This window comes from Fusarium phalaenopsidis (genome assembly GCF_050370095.1).
Source record: "Fusarium phalaenopsidis strain FUZ10S chromosome Unknown contig_32318, whole genome shotgun sequence".
NCBI lineage: Eukaryota > Fungi > Ascomycota > Sordariomycetes > Hypocreales > Nectriaceae > Fusarium > Fusarium phalaenopsidis.
The window spans coordinates 36,954-54,381 of NW_028145398.1; the positions used below are offsets into that span (position 1 = coordinate 36,954).

Consider the following 17,428-nt stretch of genomic DNA (forward strand, 5'->3'; position numbering starts at 1 on the left):
GCCGCCGTCAAAGGTATTTCTCGGGTCTAGTCCTAGTCCTAGTCGTTGGGAATGTGGACGGGCAGCTATACTTTACTGGATTCAGGAGCATTCCTCAGCTATCCCCTTGGACACGGGCCACATTCCTGGTTAAGCTCTCCGCGATGGCTTCACCTACTCCAGGCTTGGCCAGAATTCCGTGAATCGGGATCCAGAATTGCCTCGAAGGCGTCGTCACCCTTGATCCGGCCTCGTGGGCTACCGCACCGCTGGGCTGGCCCTATGGTCGAATGTCTTGAAATATCAGGGTCCTGGCGCCCCATCGTCTCACTCCAGTTCTCGCCGAGGACTACAGACATCAATCACCACCTTCGCAAGTCATCATGAAGTTCAGCTCGGTTGCCCTCCTGCTCCTTGCAGGTATCGTCAACGCCAATGCCGCCCCCCTAGAGGATGCCGATAGCGAAGAGGTCCCCCAGATCGACGAAGACCTTGTGCCCCAGGATAACGGTACACACCTCGTGCCCCGAGCCCATGGAAAGAAGTTTTCCCTTGACCAGGTCACCAATGGCCACTACAAGCAACCTGATGGCACTACGGCGATGGTGCAGGTGTTCAACAAGTACAAGAAGCCAATACCCAAGAAGCTCAAGCATGCCTTAGCGGCCAAGAAGAAGGCTACCAACGACAAGTTCAAGATGAAAGTTGGTAAGTAAATACGAGTTAAGTGTATCAACAACGTCTGACTTTGTCAGGAAACATGAAGGGCACAGCCTCAGCAACACCTCCCCAGTACTACGATTCCCAATACGTTGTCCCCGTCAAGATTGGCACACCACCTCAGACTACCTATCTCAACTTTGATACTGGTTCATCTGACTTGTAAGTCTTAAGAAGCCATTCTAGCGACTCAACTAACCCATCGCAGCTGGGTCTTCTCGACCGACACATACCTGCCTGACCAGGCTGGCCACATTCTTTACAAGCCAGAAAAGTCCAAGACCAGCAGACGACTTTCCGGACAGACGTGGAGCATCGTGTACGGAGATGGCACCGGCGCCAACGGCATCGTCTACACAGACAGAGTCCAGGTCGGCAACACATATGTCACCAAGCAAGCAGTGCAGTCAGCGACCGAGGTCTCGGAAAGCATCGCACGGGACAAGTTCTCTCATGGCATCGTAGGCCTTGCCTTTACCAGCCTCAACACTGTCCGACCCACGGTGCAAAAGACGTACTTTGACAACGTCCAGAAAAGCTTGGCCCTTCCCGTCTTCACAGCCAACCTGCAAAGGGGCAAGGCAGGCAACTACAACTTTGGCTACATCAACCAGGGCGAGTACTCAGGGACCATCAAGTTCAACACTGTCGACAAGGGCAGCCCCTGGTGGCAGTTTACAGTTGAGGGCTTCCAGATTGGAACTGGCGCCCCCTACCACAAGTACAAGTACTCAGCCATTGTCGACACTGGTACAACACTTCTCCTGGTGCCCAACCTCATCGTCACGGGCTACTACAGGAAGGTCAAGGGAGCCAAGCTCGACCCTAAACAGGGAGTGTGGACATTCCCCTGCACGTCGAAGCTCCCTGACTACTACTTTGGCATGGGCAACTACCGCGGCAAGGTTCCTGGAAACTATATCAACTATGGACGTCTCACCCAGGATACATGCTACGGTGGCATCCAAAGTTCCGATGGCATTGGATTCGCAATCCTGGGAGACATCCTCCTCAAGGCGCAATTCGTGGTGTTTGACCTCAAGACACGGTCAGTGGGATTCGCCAACAAGAAGACGACAAAGTGAAGGGGAGGAAAGGTCAAGGCACACAAAAAATTGAATTCCATTTGTGGTTTGCATTGGGAGCGATGGCGTCTTGTGGCAGCAGGCCGGTCCCTGCGTTAGCTTGAAAGTTTAATGACTAGCCCATTATTATGGATGGAATGAATAAATTCAAGTTCAAATCTAGAATTCCATTTCCGCATTCGAAATGTAGCATTCAAGGCTTACAAATGGTTAGAGTTGCAACCCTCTATCTCCGGGATATGGGCCGGCTTTAGCACGACTGTGGGGATAAGCGAAGACGCTTTGTAATTGACTCAACGTTGAATACCAGGTCTAACATGAGACTGAACGAATGACGTTACAAATCAGTACTCGCTTGGAGAGGACGGGCAACATGAGAATAGCCTCATGCCCGGAGATTATGGATAAGCAAGAGGCAGAGCCGAACATAGCCAAGGCCAAGAGTTGTCTCGTACGGCCCTCGGGCCTGTTGAGCGCCACTCAGCGTGACATCAGCGGATCCCCAACGCATCAGATCGGCAGGTCAAACCCCACAGACACAGGAGAGGAGGCGACTCTGGATCACAAGCGGTAAATCGACGTAATGGGCGGGAGAATAAGCTATAGCCTATATACGAGCCATCGCCCCCTTCAGCCATGAGAATGACGGATCAACAAGATCAGGAGACGCCTCTCAAACTCTCGGTCGCAAACCTGCAAGCCCTGGACCGCCTCAACGACCCTTCACTGTGCATCATGAACGTCAACATACTCGTCCTCGGCGCCGGAGAGCTGGGGCTCAGCGTCCTCGAGGCCCTGGCCGTACACCCGCTCCGGCAGGAGAGGCGAGCCCGGATCTCGGTACTACTAAGACAGGCGACGCTCGACTCGGCTGCCCCGGACAAGAAGAAGCTGATCCAGCACATCCGGGCCCTCGGCGCCGACTTTGAGGCCGCCGACGTGGTCAACGCCAGCGTGGCCGAGCTAGCGGCCGTCTTTTCCAGCTTTGACGTTGTCGTCTCGTGCAACGGTATGGGCCTGCCGGCGGGAACCCAGGTCAAGCTTCTCGAGGCTGTCGTCGAGGCCAAGGTGAAGCGTTACTTTCCGTGGCAGTTTGGAATGGACTACGACGTGATTGGCGAGGGGAGCTCGCAGGACCTGTTTGACGAGCAGCTCGAGGTGCGCCGCGGCTTGAGGGCGCAGAGCGAAGTCGACTGGGTCATTGTGTCGACGGGGCTGTTTATGAGCTTCCTGTTCCTCGATGCCTTTGGGGTCGTCGACTTTGAGAAGAGGACGGTGCGAGCGCTAGGCAGCTGGGACAACACCATCACGGTGACCACACCGCGAGACATTGGGCGCGTCACGGCAGAGGTGGTGCTTGATCCAAGAGAGATCCAGAGACAGGTCGTCTACACGGCCGGCGACACCATCTCGTACGGGGCACTGGCGGATCTGCTCGAGGCCCGCCTGGGGACCAAGTTCCACCGTGAGCTGTGGGACAAGGACGAGCTGAAGCGGCAGATGGACGAGGACCCGAGCACCATGGTCAAGTATAGGGACACATTTGCGCAAGGGCGCGGCGTCGCGTGGGACAAGAGCAAGACTGTGAATGCGGAGAGAGGGATCGAGATGACGGACGTGGAGGAGTACCTCAAGACGCTGGACGTGAAGTGAGGTGAGGCTCGGGGGAGAGGAAAGAATTTTGAGATGTGATGGGTCAACTTTGATGGAGGCTCAAAGTGGAAATAGCATAGCCTAGGCGAATTGGGAATGAAACCTTGTTGAAGCATCAGGGCAGCGTAGCAGTTGGTGGAGTTTGTATTGTTCCTGTTGTCTCACACCTACTACCCTATTGTCTTCAAGATGCATCCTGCGGCTGCCTCGGGCGAGGTGACATGATGTACAGTTCTTGCAGTAGTCATGGATGCCTTGTTGCTGCATGTTTCCTTCACAAAAGATGGGGACGAATACGACGCACATTGGCGTTTATGAGGCCCTGTCCGGTATCCCGATTTGTTAGTATCCGCATCACCGAGAGGCCGAGAACGTCCGGGTTTTTGGTTATCGGGATTTCCTAGATAGGGAACCATCGTTTGACTTATCGGCGCCGTTATCTCATGAGCGTGCTAGAGCAAAGGACGAGAACGAGTATTTGACGGTACGGGTTTGACCTGATTCATGAATTGCATTCGTTATCTATGCTCATGTGGTTGGTTGGCCATTTGCCGAGGATGATTGACAGCATGAATGCGACAAGGCGTCATAGGACTGTCAACAGAGACAATTCATGCGCAGCTGTTTCAAGAACTTGCTTCCTCACTGATCAGGTTCCAACTTTTTGAAAAATTCTTTCAAGGACTTGACGTCTTCCGAGACCTTGGAGCTTGGTCACCCGGCGATGACTCTTCCAAGGCGAACCGAGACGAGAACCGGAGATGAGAAGGCTGGCTGCCTTGCGGGTATGTACCTCCCACAGTAAAGTGTATGAAGGGGTACATTGCCAAAAATGACGACACCCTCTCTTTTGCTTATCGTCATGACGGCGCGTGAGCCCCAAAGTCAAACCCCCATGCTCGCTGGCCAATCACGTCCAGAGACGCAAACAGTCACAAGGACGTTGCCTGGCACACCCAACCAAAGAGGCACATCATGCGCCTTGCTCTGTGCCTCGCTGATAACGCTATCGGGGACTGTTTTCGTTCCTGGGGTTTATCGCCTATCACCAAGCAGCGTGCCCGTCTCACCAAAGGTAAGCCGGGGGGAGTTGGCTGCGCCACCCATGTTACAGAGGACGCCCGGATCAAGGCACCGTGACTCAGAAAACAAAGGGATGCCTTGGCCCCAGGCTGAAGGGAGGGGGCTTGATTTTCCGGGGTACAGTCGCCTGTACGCCATCGACGGCCCAGATGACTCTTCCTCGGCGTCCAATAGCGTCGGCCTCGCACCAACACGCCCCCGGATGATATAATGCCAGTCCCCCTTCTCGCCCAGAGTGTTCCAGAGGCCTCGACCATATTCCTGCTCTAGTACATTAGGTGTGCAAGAGCACGCAAGATATTGCATCTTTCATCCCTGTTGCGCCATCGTTGACGCCCTTTTACAACGCATACACATCATCTATACCCACCGAGTCCCACATACAAGTTTCACGTCTTATACCGATAACTTCGCCCATCATGGAGACCCTTCTCAACAGCGCTGGGGATCTTCCCTCTGCCATCTCGCAGTATAAACACTTTCCCATCAATCCTGATGCTCCATCAAAGACTCGTGGTTATTCTTCCCGAAACCACTTTATCCGCGCAAACGCAAAGCGCCAGGCTCAGAGCACCAGTACCACTGTATGCCGCGATACCGGCTTCCACTGCACGACAGCCACCTGCGGTACCGAACACTGCCATCGCTGCGGTGAGGATCAGATAAATCGCGGAGCCCGTCGTCCTCAGCTAGAAAGAGTCCTGCGCAACGAGCTCGTGTTCACTGGACCCGAGCAGCTCCGGTTAGACTATCGAGTCCGTCATCCCCGGAGTCGCGGCATCCCCCGGGGCCGCACCCAAACCGCATGCTGTTCCGATGAGGCCGAGGGCCGGGATCTTGCTCGTAGCAAGGTCCCTCTGCCCAGCGACCGATACCGCCTCGTGCGAAAGCCCACCCTCGAGCGCGAGGAGGCCTTTCGCGATGCATCCACAGCAAAGGGCAACGTCCGTCTGCGACGTACCCAGCCTGTGAACGACGATGCCGAGATTGCCGAGCTCTACCGTATCGGTCTTCTCTACGACGAAGAGAAGCAGCCCGAAGAGGCGTTTGACCTCAACAGTATCCAGCACGAGGAGCCGGTGTACACCATCCGTCCTGCAAAGCGGTCACGAAAGAACAAGAAGTCGCACAGCTTCAGCTTCAACGACCCCCTGCACCTGGACCTCTCCTTCACAGATCTCGGCGGCGATGACAGCATCGCCCAGTTCCTCTCTCCCACGCCGTCCGACGACGGTTCGATCCCTCAAGGAAACGGGCCCTCGACCCGCTCCTTTGCTCCCCTGCGGGTGATTTACGAGCTCGACGGTTCGCAGCCGTCGTTTGACGTCGACACCTCGCAGCCCCCGGACCTCGTGTCCGACCCCCTCTCAGACTATGATTGTTTTTCAGACAGCGACCTCGACGACTTCCCCTCTGAGCGGGAGGTCCGAGACAGTGCAGCCACCCCGTCCTCGGACGTCTGGGTCGTGCTGGGTGACGACTCGTAGCAGGTCCGCCTCAGAAACCCCCCGTGTTCCGTGGGAATTCTGCAGCAGCGTAACGGTGGGAGAGCCTCACCGCGGACTGGTCCTCACAAAACCTAGCCTTCTCAGATGTGTTGAGTTACGATGGGGTTGATGGTGGATGGAAATGGATAACACAGCTTCCGCTGCCTGCCTGGTGCTCGTGGCGAAAAAGCTGCTTGAGCATCGCGGGTTGTCGGGAGTTTGTGGTCTACTTTGTACATGGGTAGCGTCCATTGACGAACCTGCTTTGCTTGCATAGTCTTGTAAAGAGCGTTGCTGCTTTTTTCATGTATAGATATTTCCCGGACGCGGGACTTTTTTCTTCTTTGACCTGAGAGAATTAAACTATTTGGTCGAATTTAGACTTGCCTTCGATGCCTTATGTGATGTGACAAGAGATGTATCCACCTGGACCATGAACCCCATGCGTATTATCCGTCCTTTTAAGATGATTGAGCATGAGATGAACTTTGTACTTCTTTTCCCCATCTGACCCTACCCTGCTACTGACATGCTAAAAGGTGATGGTAGTCCTCCAACGAATTCAGAACTCGATCTTGTTAAAACGTCATGTCGCGGTATATCACCCAAGATGGAATTGCGTCGATTTCGGCCAACTCATCAAGCAACGTCCTGACCAACAATGCCGAGACGTGCTTGAAGCCTTTCACAGGCTGCATCGGGGTTAGCGACGACCAAGATTCATGGATGATGGTGCTTGTAATACCCTGCGAAACCTGAATTGGTCATGGGAATTCACGAATTATGACGCAGCCCCATGTCCTTCGGACTTGGCCTACTCCGTGTCTGCTGGCGGAACAAAATCGCCGGCACCTTTTTGAATCCGGGGCTGAGTGGGGCCGAAGACCGAAGTCTCCGACCGGAGGGTTTCAATTCTCTCCGGGATTTGTATAAAGAATCATCGGTCGCTCGTAGATGGAAGTCACAGTAGGCTAATCACCAGCACTAGATTCAACGAACAATTACTACCGTCTTTAAGCAACAGAACCAATGGCGACCAAGCTTTACGACGTTCTCATCATTGGCGGTGGTCCCGCCGGCCTCTCCATGGCAACGGCTCTCGCACGACAACTATACACGGCCCTGGTACTTGACTCGGGAGTCTACAGGAACGCGCCAACAAAGCACATGCACAACGTCATCGGCTTCGATCATGCTGACCCTGCTGCCTTTAGGGCCAAGGCTCGGGAAGATTTGGAGAAGCGGTATAGCTCTATCGAGTTCAAGTCGGCGACCGTTGAGACGGTGAAGAAACTGGACTCTGGCATCTTTGAAGCTGTTGATAGCAAAGGTACTGTGTATCAAGGCAAGAGACTAGGTCTGGGTACGGGTGTCAAGGATGTTCTTGAGGATCAGCCTGAAGGCTATGCTGATTGCTAGGGACGTGGCATGTAAGTGGCTTCCAGTCTTGGTGATGAGATTAGAGCTGACATGATCAAAGCTTCCACTGCCTCTACTGCCATGGCTTTGAGGAACGAGGGGCTGAATCTGTTGGCGTATTCGCTGGCGGCATATTCACTGTTCCAGAGATGGTCTCTCATGTCGCTCCCATGGCCAAACGCCTTGCCAAGTCCGTGACCGTCTACTCCAACGGGAAGGAATCTCTCTTGGAGGGCGTACGCGCCAAACTACACAGTAGCAAGATCAACTACGACAACCGAATCATCAAGAGCTTCCAGCTCGTCGACAACGGCCCCGCCGTCAAAATCACCTTTGAAGACGGCTCCTCCAAGGTCGAGGGATTCGTCGCTAGCCACCCCAACGTGGTCCAGACCTCGCCCTTTGCGGAGCAGCTCGGCCTCGAGATGCAGCCCTCGGGTGAGATCAAGGTGGAACCGCCCTTCTACGAGACCAGCGTCAAGGGGTGCTTCGCGGCTGGCGATGCTGCGACCGTGCTGAAGAGTGTGCTGCAGGCTATGGCTATGGGGGCGTTTTCTGGTACTGGGGCTGCGACGCAGTTGCAGTATGAGTTGGATGCGAAGGATGAGCTTTGAGGGACATGTTTGTGGTAATAGAGTTGTTTGTTACTTAGAACATCTTGTTAGTAATGAAGCCCTGAGCGTCGATCACTTCCTTCAACGATAAGCTGAACTATTGTCAAGCGAGATTAGGTCGCAACAGATCTGATCCCGTTTACTGCCTGTCTGATATCACGTAGCACACGATGCCATCACTAGATCTGATGTGGAGGTCCCTGGTTCGTCCGCGCGCCTCTGCCGCCTGATCCAGACCATTTTGTGACTTGGACCCTGCAAGTAAGCAAGATGTCTCAGACCAACTTCGGCTGGCTGCAGAACGGCAAGGCAATAAGCAAAAAAAAACTTTCGTAACGGTGTGTGACTCTTTGTCTTAGACTTCTCGGAATCACACCGTACCCGACGCAAGGGAGGCGTTTGGGAGGTTCGAGACATTTGATGGCCGGGTACAACAGGCGTGATATAAGGTCGAGCCCGTTCTCCTCCACAGTTTTCTCTGTGGCAGTTTCATGATTGAGAAGTCTCCCGACAATGACATCACGATATTTGGTTCAGGTGAGGCAAGCTGAGGCCGAGCTCATGTGAGTGTTTGCTGGACAAGTGTCTGGAGGCTCATGTCTCCTCCTCGACGCTGTGTTATCTCCATGCACCTCGTCTGAGCTAACATTGGTTCTCGTGGAGAGCTACCTGCAGGATGGATCCTCAACCTCAAATCAGATGCTTTCGCGAGCAGCAAAGCCCCCCTGCTTGCCTTGCAGCAAACACAACACGGATCCAGCCGTGCCGGCATATCTGATCCCGAATAGACTGCCGTCTGCAGCAAACAGCAGCAAGGGGTAAATAGACCATCCTTTTGCTGTCATGGCGCGCCCGAGGCCTTCTGACCGAGTGGAGATGATGCAACCTTCAACTCCTAGCAGGAGACCTTTTTCTCTCTCTCATTAGGAAATGCCCCTGGTCTAGAACTTCCAGGAAGAGACATTGATGTGCTGGCCGTGCGGATGTCTCCTCTGCCGGGGGGTGAAGATCGCAATCATCAACCCGCCTGCGGGTCGTTTTTTCTTTTCTCCGGTTGGCTGCATAGCCATCGGTAGATTTGTTTCGATCTTCCTAGAGGACCTTGTTGGATTCTATGGGGTTACAAAAGTTCGCCCGCTTTTTTGTTTGCCTTGAAAGCTCGCGAGCTTTGCTACTTCTGGAGATGATGCCGTGTGATGTTGGTGCAGAGCTGTGCTATCATCTCCCCGACATCACTCGGACTTTGTTGTTAGGTCAAGTGCCGAGCGCTTTGATAATGCCCGAGAGTCTTGTTGTCTCTATAACCGAGGAGGGGAGAGGAAACGCAAAGCAACGCCTCCGTCTCTTGTCTCCGACCTGAAGCATTAGCTTGAGTCTTTGCGGAGCCGAGACCTCCGGGAGCCAAGGATGCCAATTAAATGTTCACTCGTTAGATCGAGACGCTTGCCTTCAAGAATGGGTATAAGTCTCACCATCTTCCCAGTGGCTTGACCGTTGAACATCACCTCTCCACGCCCAGTCCTTACCGATCTACATTCTACACAGCCTTAGTAGCCCATTATGTTCAAGTCTTTCGCTTTATTTGCCCTCTTTGCTGCCGCTTCGGCGCGCAAGTGCACCGATATCACGGTTCCTGTGTCGTTGAAGGCTGAGAATGCCGTCTTTGACTTGGACAAGCCGTTGACCAAGGTGGATGTTACCAACTTTATTCTCAACTTGTCTCGACAGGGGGATAACTTTGTTGAAGGGATTACGAAGGGAGTGAGTTTTTACTGTCTGAGATCTTGTCAATAGCTGCTAACTAGTGTAGACCAATGTCATTACCGGCAACTACAAGCTTGCTGCCACCTACTGCGAGCCCGACTCCGGCCCTGGTGATGAGATCCAGATCATGACCCACGGCATCGGATTCGATCGAAGCTACTGGGACATGTCCTACAACAAGTACAACTACAGCTACGTCGCCAAGGCGGTCGATCAGCACAAGTACTCGACTCTGACCTGGGACCGACTCGGCATTGGCGCTTCTTCCAAGGGCGATCCCATCAATGAGATCCAGGTCTTTCTCGAGATTGCTGCTCTCAAGGAGCTTACTCGAAAGGCTAGAAAGGGACTGCTTCCCGGTATCAACGCCAAGTACTCCAAGGCTGTTCACCTTGGCCACTCTTTTGGCTCTGTCATTTCTCTAGCTCTCGCCAACACGGCTCCTGAGCTCACCGACGCTATTGTCCTGACTGGCTTCGCCCAGACAGCCAACTACCTGTCTCTTTTCGCCGTCAGCAACAACTTCATCCCCGTCAAGGAGTCGCCGAATGCCAACAACTATCCCGCCGGCTACGTCGCCACGGCCTCGACCGTGAGCGTTCACATGAACTTTTTCGCCGAGGGCAACTTTGACCCTCAGATGCTCAAGCTGGCGTACAAGACTGCTCAGCCAACGACACCTGGCGAGCTGCTGACCCTTGCCGGACCCATGCTGGAGGAGAACTCATACACTGGTCCCGTGTTTGTGGTGACTGGCGGTAAGATACCACCCTGTTCCTGATGCGCACTGACATGACATGACACTGACGATGGGGTGGTTAATTAGATCGCGACGTTCCTTTCTGTGGCGGAAACTGCATGGCTACTGGTGGCGTTGACTCGGAGCTCGCTTCGCTTCTTGACACGTCCAAGAAGTACTTCCCCCATGCCTCCCAGTTGAACACGACTGTTATCCCTGGTACCGGCCACGGCATGAATCTCGAGTACACATGTGGACAGACCTACGACGCTATTTTCGACTTTCTCTCTGAATGAGCTCAGGATCTGAGCTGGATGTTTTAAGACTTTGACTTCTTCTTGGACAAATTTAGTAATATACCCGAAACTCTTACTTGTACCTGAAAATGACCCTGTTCCTGAAATTTGCAACCACCTCGAGATCGGTTGAGGCGTTGAGGTCAAAGCGAGAGTTTAGCAACCCCCTCGGTTATCTGCCTTTTGCTGTCTGAGCGTTTTGAAAGGGGTGTGAACTCAGAACAAGGCTGGATCATGCTTTTCTGGAAACAAATCTATCGGGTCCGAGCTGAAGATGAAAACAACCGTGCCCTGAAGTTCTGAATCGCTTCAGATGGAGATTGGGATTGTTGATTGAAGCAGTGGGGATGGCTTCATTTGCCGGGTTATCATTCTCCCGACTTGAACCAATGACGTAGCCGTCTCCAAAACTCGCACCATCCAATCCTTCAACTCGACTGAATACAAAAGGACCGCCTATGGAAGCCGTAGACAGCCGCAGTGGAGCCCTGTAAAAAGGACCCGGGACCCTGGAACTTTGGGAGCACACCTGTAACGGGCAGCTGTTTAGTGGATGCGACCACTAGCCGGTGGTCGATAGTGCTGGGAGCTTCCTGTTTGGTTCATTGCTGCTGTCATCAGCAACGAGTCCATGGCGGGGTTACTCTCCGCATCGTATCTTTTTCGTCGTGCTTCTTTTCTTTATCAAGTCAGGTCAATCTCGACGTTGAGTTTGAGAGTAACACGAGAGAGGTCTGTTGTGTACTCGACACCTGCTAAACTATCTTTTCCCGGATACCTCGGTGTTTCACGAGCTTCACTATCGCAACAACCCCGCTTCACCAGCTCTAGAGCAATCTCGACTGCTTCACCCCTACGTCCTGGGCAAGCTTCCAACATGGTCGCCGAAGATTTCGAGGCCGTTCTCAAGGCCAAATACCCGAGCAAGTCGCACGCTAAGCGCGTCGTCGACCTCATCCGCGAAAAGATCCCCGATGCGAACGGTATCCTTTATCTCGAGTCTCGCATGACCAAGCTCCTCGAGGACAACGACGAGCCCGAACCCTTCCGGTAAGTCGGTTCGCTATGATGTACCCTTGAAGTGCGCACTCTTACAAGTCAATAGTCAGCGCCGATTCTTCTACTACCTGACTGGTTGCAACCTCCCCGACTGCTACTACATCTACGATATCCAATCCTCCAAGTCGATCCTCTTTATTCCTCCCATCGATCCCGATAGCGTCATCTGGTCCGGTCTTCCCCTCAGCATCGACGAGGCCCTCCAAAAATACGATGTCGACGAGGTCAAACTCACCTCTGAGCTGAACGCTACTCTGGCGCACCTCGGGCGAGCCAACCCCCAATCGACAGCCTACGCGATCGCGAACCAGGTCTCGGATCATGTCACATTCCTCGAGTTCGAGAGGAAGAACTTTGATGCTCTGAAGGAGGCCATTGAGGTCTCCCGCGTGGTCAAGGACGAGTTCGAGGTTGCCATTATCCGCAAGGCCAACTACGTGTCGGACATTGCCCACCGAGCTGTTCTGGAAAAGGCCAAGACTGCTGTCAACGAGAGAGAGTTTGAGGCTGCTTTCTTGGAGAGATGTGTGGCTCATGGAGCCAAGGAGATGGCCTACCATCCCATCGCAGCTAGTGGAAGGGCTGCCGCGACTCTGCACTATGTGACCAACGAAGCACCTCTCGAGGGAAAGCTGAACTTGCTGATGGACGCTGGTGCTGAGTGGAACAACTATGCTGCTGATATCGTGAGTGAACCTGTGCATGCTTGTGTGGATACAGATCTGACATTGCCAAGACCCGAACCTTTCCCCTGTCGGGCAAGTTTTCCAAGGAGTCTCGTGAGATCTACGAGATTGTTCTGAAGATGCAGAATGATTGCATAGCAGTGCTCAAGGAGGGTGTTTTGTGGGATGACGTGCACTTGCTCGCTCACAAGATTGCTATTGATGGCCTTCTCTCCATCGGTATCCTGAAAGGCGACAAGGATGAGATCCTCAAGGCCCGTACAAGCGCTGCCTTCCTGCCTCATGGTCTGGGTCACTATCTTGGCATGGACACTCATGACACCGGCGGTAACGCCAACTACGAGGATAAGGACAAGCTCTTCCGATACCTGCGCGTGCGAGGCAACCTTCCCAGCGGCAGTGTGATTACTGTTGAGCCCGGAGTGAGTTGAAGAAGACACGCCTTGAGACTCGCTTAACTAACGCTCACAGATTTATTTCTGCAACTTCATCATCGCCCCGTACCTGGAGGATCCTGTGCACAGCAAGTTTATCGATTCGGCCGTGCTTGATAAGTACTGGGATGTCGGTGGAGTCCGGTGAGTCTTGGCCATACCGTCACGCTATTGACTGCACGGTTACGGTTGCTAACTACGGTGGGCAGTATTGAGGACAACATTCTTATTACCAAGGATGGATCCGAGAACTTGACGATTACGCCAAAGGAGGTTGACGAGATAGAGACTCTGGTCTCGAACTGAAGGGATAAGAAACTCGGTAGGCTTGGTAGGCGGTCTTGATATAGAGACGCGTAATACTTGTAGATACGTGGAACAAAAGGAATTCCATGAAATCTATCAAAGCCTAGAAGAAATACGAGAAATGCAATAACCCTCGAGGATGCAGTGTCAACTAAAGTCGTCCATTCCAATAGGCAGCGATACGAGTATCCGTATACGTACTGTGCCATCTTTCCCCACCCCCTGAACTAGCACTGTGCAATTTCTCGCCACGACGCGTCTGATCCTGTTGGGAGAACCTTCCGCTCGCCCAGGCGGCCTCCCTGCGTTTGATGTCATTCTTCAGCGTCAAAATGGGCGCGAATCATCTGTGACATTTATTTTCCATCAGCTACGGACATGGACAACTGGTCTGACCCGTCAATCCGCCGGAAACCGGCGCCGGCGCCTCCCCCGTACAGTGCTTACGGCACCGGAAGCTTAGCTCCTCCGGGACCTCCGCCGCGGCCTCTACGGCCCGTTCGGTCGGCTACCAACCTCACGGGGGCTCACGCTCCTCAGCAGTCTGGCCTCGCTGATCCTAGGGGCAATTTACCTGTTGATTTTGTGGTTGATGAGCTTCCTAGGCCTGCATCATCTTTGGGTCCTCGTCCCACCAACGAGATTAGGAGGATCAAGAGCTCTTCTGCACTTTCGACAATTACTACAGACTCGAAGCCGAAGGATCAGTCGAAATGGAAGGCTGCTCTTGGAGAGGCGCAGTATTTTGCTGGAGGACTTATTAGTCACCCAGCTGAATCTACCAAACACTTTACCATCATTCGACACTCTCACGCCCTCGTCTGGTATCGCGGGCCTGCGACATCAGTACCCATCACCATCCTCTCAGATGAGCCGCTTCCTCAAGGTAGGACGGTGTGGCTGCAGCAAAAGGGGTTCACCGGAAACATGGGCATGACCCTCAAGGCTCTGGTGGGCACCAACGGGAGCTGGATCGATGTCACGCCTGCCTCTAAAGCTGAGGTTGAGGACCTGGCTGAAGCTGAGGAACGAGGCATTCAGAGGGACTTTAAGCGGTTCGTCAAGAAGGCCTCGGGTCGCTTGAAGAAACACATTCCCAGGGAGACGCACGTTATTCGAATACCTGCAGCTGCCACGGATGGGTATTTCCGACTTGTTCTCTGCGCTGGGGAGGGCGGGAAGAAGGTTCTCTGTGGGAGCCCCGTCTTCAGGATAGCCAGCACATCCACCGATGCCAGCGTCGTTCGAGGCTCGAGTCTTAGCACGATGCCGTTGGAGATGGGTATCAAGGTCGCGAGCACCATCGGACAGCAGGTGGCCAAGAAGTACACGGGCGTCGCGGGTGCAGTCGTCGAGGCTGGGTCCAAGAGATTTGCACCTAACGCAGCCATCAAGAAGGCTGCACATGCCGCATACCACACTTCTGGCATTGGCAACGCTGTGAATGAGAGTTGGAGGAATGGAAAAGCTGGGCGGTACGATCCCATGGTTGGAGGTGCGGCACTTACGGGTCCTTTGTCCATCATTGGTAGTGATGAGGGCCCTGAAGCACCCTTTCCGTTCAAGCTTGCTGGCAAGGTGGTTCACGGTACTGGAGTGTCGACTAAGGAGCTTGGGATACCAACGGCGAATCTCACTGAGGTGCCTGATGAGGTCAAGATGCGCATGGGAGGCGTGTTTGCAGCGTGGGCGCGTCTTGTGCCGCCCAACAAAGGCATGGAAGATATCGATGACGACTGGTACGCAGCTATTGTGACGATAGCCCCTCTAAGGAACGGACCTCCTGGAGTCGTGCAGCGGAACAAAGTCGCAGTCCACTTCATTCACGACTTTGAAGACATCACCTTTTTCGAAATCAGAGTCAAGGTGATGCTAATGGGCTTCCTACACCCATGGATACCAGGCCAACAAGACGGAGAAATCGTCGAAGAACACGGACGAGATGTCATGACGACCATGGCGAGCCTCGCAAGAGAGATGTGGGGACCCGAGATTGCGGCGTCGAGTATCCGCGCACTGAGGAGCGAGAGGAGTTTTGGTGATAGGCTGAATGAGGCGACGAGTAGGGTTCAGCATCAGATGGATCGGATTCCGACGCATTGGGTTGGGGTTAGGTCTGAGGCTGGGGCCATGAGGGATCAGGTATATGGGAACGGTGGGATGTGGATTCAGAGGTGATGGGAAGTTGAGTGCTGATGCGAAGACCGCCGGCCGGTGAGCCCTGGACGCGAATGGGAGATTGCAAAACTGGAGCATTATAAAATTGTAATATATGAATTCATACTTACTATCGTGATCCCTGAACTGAGTGGCATTTTCACGAGGTGCATCTACCGGTTCTCTAACAGGAGACACTCACGGTTGTGTGAGAAGCTAACTGAAGGCTTGGCTAGCACTCTATGATTGTACCTGGTTCTATATCAGATTCTATGCATAGCTCTTATTTGTGGATACTGGTTCATTTGATGTCGTTGTTGCCCCAAGAACGGCAAATTGCCTCTACGGCAATGCAGACGACAACTTTCTTCTTTAGTTGCCCCAGTTGATGTTACTCCTCTATGATTATTGCAGATACTGTTTCGCTGGTCTCATCTCTTCAATGCTTCGTCTAAGAGCGCCTCTAGGCTGCCCCGATACAGGTAGTCTGCCGGCAGTGAAGGGCGTCCCCAATGGACGCGACCTGGCTGGGGGCACTCTACAGTCTCGGTTCATCTCAAAGCTATGCTTGACTGGCTCGGCTATGAAATCATCGGTAACCCCGAAGACCCCCTCAATACAGATTAATAAACTAAAGACAGGGTTGTTGATTTTAATCCCCCAAGACGAGCCTCGGCTCGGTAAGCCGCCTCGGCACCCCAGATCTTGGATCGCGGGGTAAACCACCATTTATAGCCACATCGCAGCGTGTGGGGGCATCCCATCAAGTGTGTATTTATTGTATCTGCCTATTCTCAAGAGACTCCATTGTATCAATTTTCGATCACAGCGACTTGCATGTTCACAAGATGAGTACGAGCGACAGACCTGTAAAGAACGCCTCGGGGCGATACGACAATGTCGACTTTAGCAAGGCTGCTGGCTTTGAGTATCCTCCCATGAAGTGCTCTTATAACCGTCGCGATGTGCTACTATTTGTAAGTTAATTTACTCTCATCAACTCATAAACAGACTGCTGACCAAGTTATAGGCCAATGCCATTGGCGTCAAACAAGCTGAGCGACACTTCTTGTTCGAGCTTCACCCCAAGTTTGCCGCTTTTCCCACTTTCCCCATAAATCTCGCTTTCAAGCAGACTTCCCAAGATGTCATCGACTTTATCGCTAGCATGAGTTCGACAAACGTGCCCGGAGTTCCGCCGTTTGATGCTCAGAAGTCGGTGGATGGGGAGAGAGGCATTGAGATTCTCAAGCCTCTGCCTGTTAGCTCTGATGGGCTTGACTTGGAGGTCCGTAACAAGGTCATTGGTGTTTATGATAAGGGTAAGCTTTTTGGTGCTCGCTGTTGGTATTCGTAACTCACTCTGTACAGGCGGCGCCATGATCCTCGACGCTGAACAGCAGCTCGTAGATACCAAGACTGGTACTGTCTACGTCAAGATGACATCGATGGCATTTGGTATGGGCCAAGGTGGCTACGGAGGTCCTCGAGGTCCCTCCAAACCCACACCAAAGATTCCCAATCGTGCACCTGATGCTGTTTCCACCTTCCAGACAACACCCGAGGTTGCACTTCTCTATCGCCTATGCGGCGACTACAACCCCCTCCACGCCGACGAAGCCTTTGGTAAGCGCGCTGGCTTCAAGGGAACCATTCTTCACGGCCTGGGGACCTGGAACATTACCGCCGTGCAAGTGCTGAGGGAACTTGGTGGCTCTGATCCTACTAGGTTCAAGAAGTTTGGCGCTAGGTTTAAGAGTGCTGTGTATCCTGGAGATGAGCTCGAGACGAGGATGTGGATTGTTGGATCTAGTGATGGAGCCGATGATGTCTTGTTTGAGACTGTTGTGAAGGGTGACGGACGTGTGGCCTTGTCGAACGGCTATGCGCGCATTGCTCACGAGGGGAGTAAGCTATAGTTCTGGTCTTCAAGTCGCCATTTAATCA

At 53.3% G+C, this 17,428-nt stretch overlaps 8 protein-coding genes across 8 annotated transcripts; all 8 read left to right on the plus strand.

Moving 5' to 3' along the window:
• Positions 1 to 362: 362 nt before the first annotated feature.
• LRP88_12416 (aspartic peptidase domain-containing protein) lies at positions 363 to 1,784 on the plus strand (the record flags this gene model as incomplete). The annotated part of the gene is made up of 3 exons (XM_083248810.1): positions 363 to 687; positions 735 to 861; positions 989 to 1,784. 3 exons carry the CDS (start codon positions 363 to 365, stop codon positions 1,782 to 1,784), a joined length of 1,248 nt encoding a protein of 415 aa, XP_083095265.1.
• A 735-nt stretch (positions 1,785 to 2,519) lies between these two features.
• LRP88_12417 (aromatic alcohol reductase) lies at positions 2,520 to 3,437 on the plus strand (the record flags this gene model as incomplete). The annotated part of the gene is made up of 1 exon (XM_083248811.1): positions 2,520 to 3,437. The coding sequence occupies one exon, from the start codon at positions 2,520 to 2,522 to the stop codon at positions 3,435 to 3,437; it is 918 nt and encodes a 305-aa protein (XP_083095266.1).
• A 1,502-nt stretch (positions 3,438 to 4,939) lies between these two features.
• Positions 4,940 to 6,007, plus strand: LRP88_12418 (uncharacterized protein; the record flags this gene model as incomplete). The annotated part of the gene is made up of 1 exon (XM_083248812.1): positions 4,940 to 6,007. One exon carries the CDS (start codon positions 4,940 to 4,942, stop codon positions 6,005 to 6,007), a length of 1,068 nt encoding a protein of 355 aa, XP_083095267.1.
• Positions 6,008 to 7,036: 1,029 nt separating this feature from the next.
• LRP88_12419 (NAD(P)/FAD-dependent oxidoreductase) lies at positions 7,037 to 8,040 on the plus strand (the record flags this gene model as incomplete). The annotated part of the gene is made up of 3 exons (XM_083248813.1): positions 7,037 to 7,378; positions 7,427 to 7,437; positions 7,488 to 8,040. 3 exons carry the CDS (start codon positions 7,037 to 7,039, stop codon positions 8,038 to 8,040), a joined length of 906 nt encoding a protein of 301 aa, XP_083095268.1.
• A 1,560-nt stretch (positions 8,041 to 9,600) lies between these two features.
• On the plus strand, positions 9,601 to 10,839 carry LRP88_12420 (Alpha/Beta hydrolase protein; the record flags this gene model as incomplete). Its single annotated transcript, XM_083248814.1, has 3 exons — positions 9,601 to 9,801; positions 9,851 to 10,562; positions 10,631 to 10,839. The coding sequence occupies 3 exons, from the start codon at positions 9,601 to 9,603 to the stop codon at positions 10,837 to 10,839; spliced, it is 1,122 nt and encodes a 373-aa protein (XP_083095269.1).
• An 877-nt stretch (positions 10,840 to 11,716) lies between these two features.
• Positions 11,717 to 13,324, plus strand: LRP88_12421 (peptidase M24, structural domain-containing protein; the record flags this gene model as incomplete). The annotated part of the gene is made up of 5 exons (XM_083248815.1): positions 11,717 to 11,889; positions 11,945 to 12,584; positions 12,635 to 13,006; positions 13,056 to 13,162; positions 13,228 to 13,324. 5 exons carry the CDS (start codon positions 11,717 to 11,719, stop codon positions 13,322 to 13,324), a joined length of 1,389 nt encoding a protein of 462 aa, XP_083095270.1.
• A 378-nt stretch (positions 13,325 to 13,702) lies between these two features.
• LRP88_12422 (riboflavin kinase) lies at positions 13,703 to 15,502 on the plus strand (the record flags this gene model as incomplete). Its single annotated transcript, XM_083248816.1, has 1 exon — positions 13,703 to 15,502. The coding sequence occupies one exon, from the start codon at positions 13,703 to 13,705 to the stop codon at positions 15,500 to 15,502; it is 1,800 nt and encodes a 599-aa protein (XP_083095271.1).
• An 827-nt stretch (positions 15,503 to 16,329) lies between these two features.
• Positions 16,330 to 17,400, plus strand: LRP88_12423 (MaoC family dehydratase; the record flags this gene model as incomplete). The annotated part of the gene is made up of 3 exons (XM_083248817.1): positions 16,330 to 16,458; positions 16,512 to 16,803; positions 16,853 to 17,400. 3 exons carry the CDS (start codon positions 16,330 to 16,332, stop codon positions 17,398 to 17,400), a joined length of 969 nt encoding a protein of 322 aa, XP_083095272.1.
• Between the last annotated feature and the right edge of the window lie 28 nt (positions 17,401 to 17,428).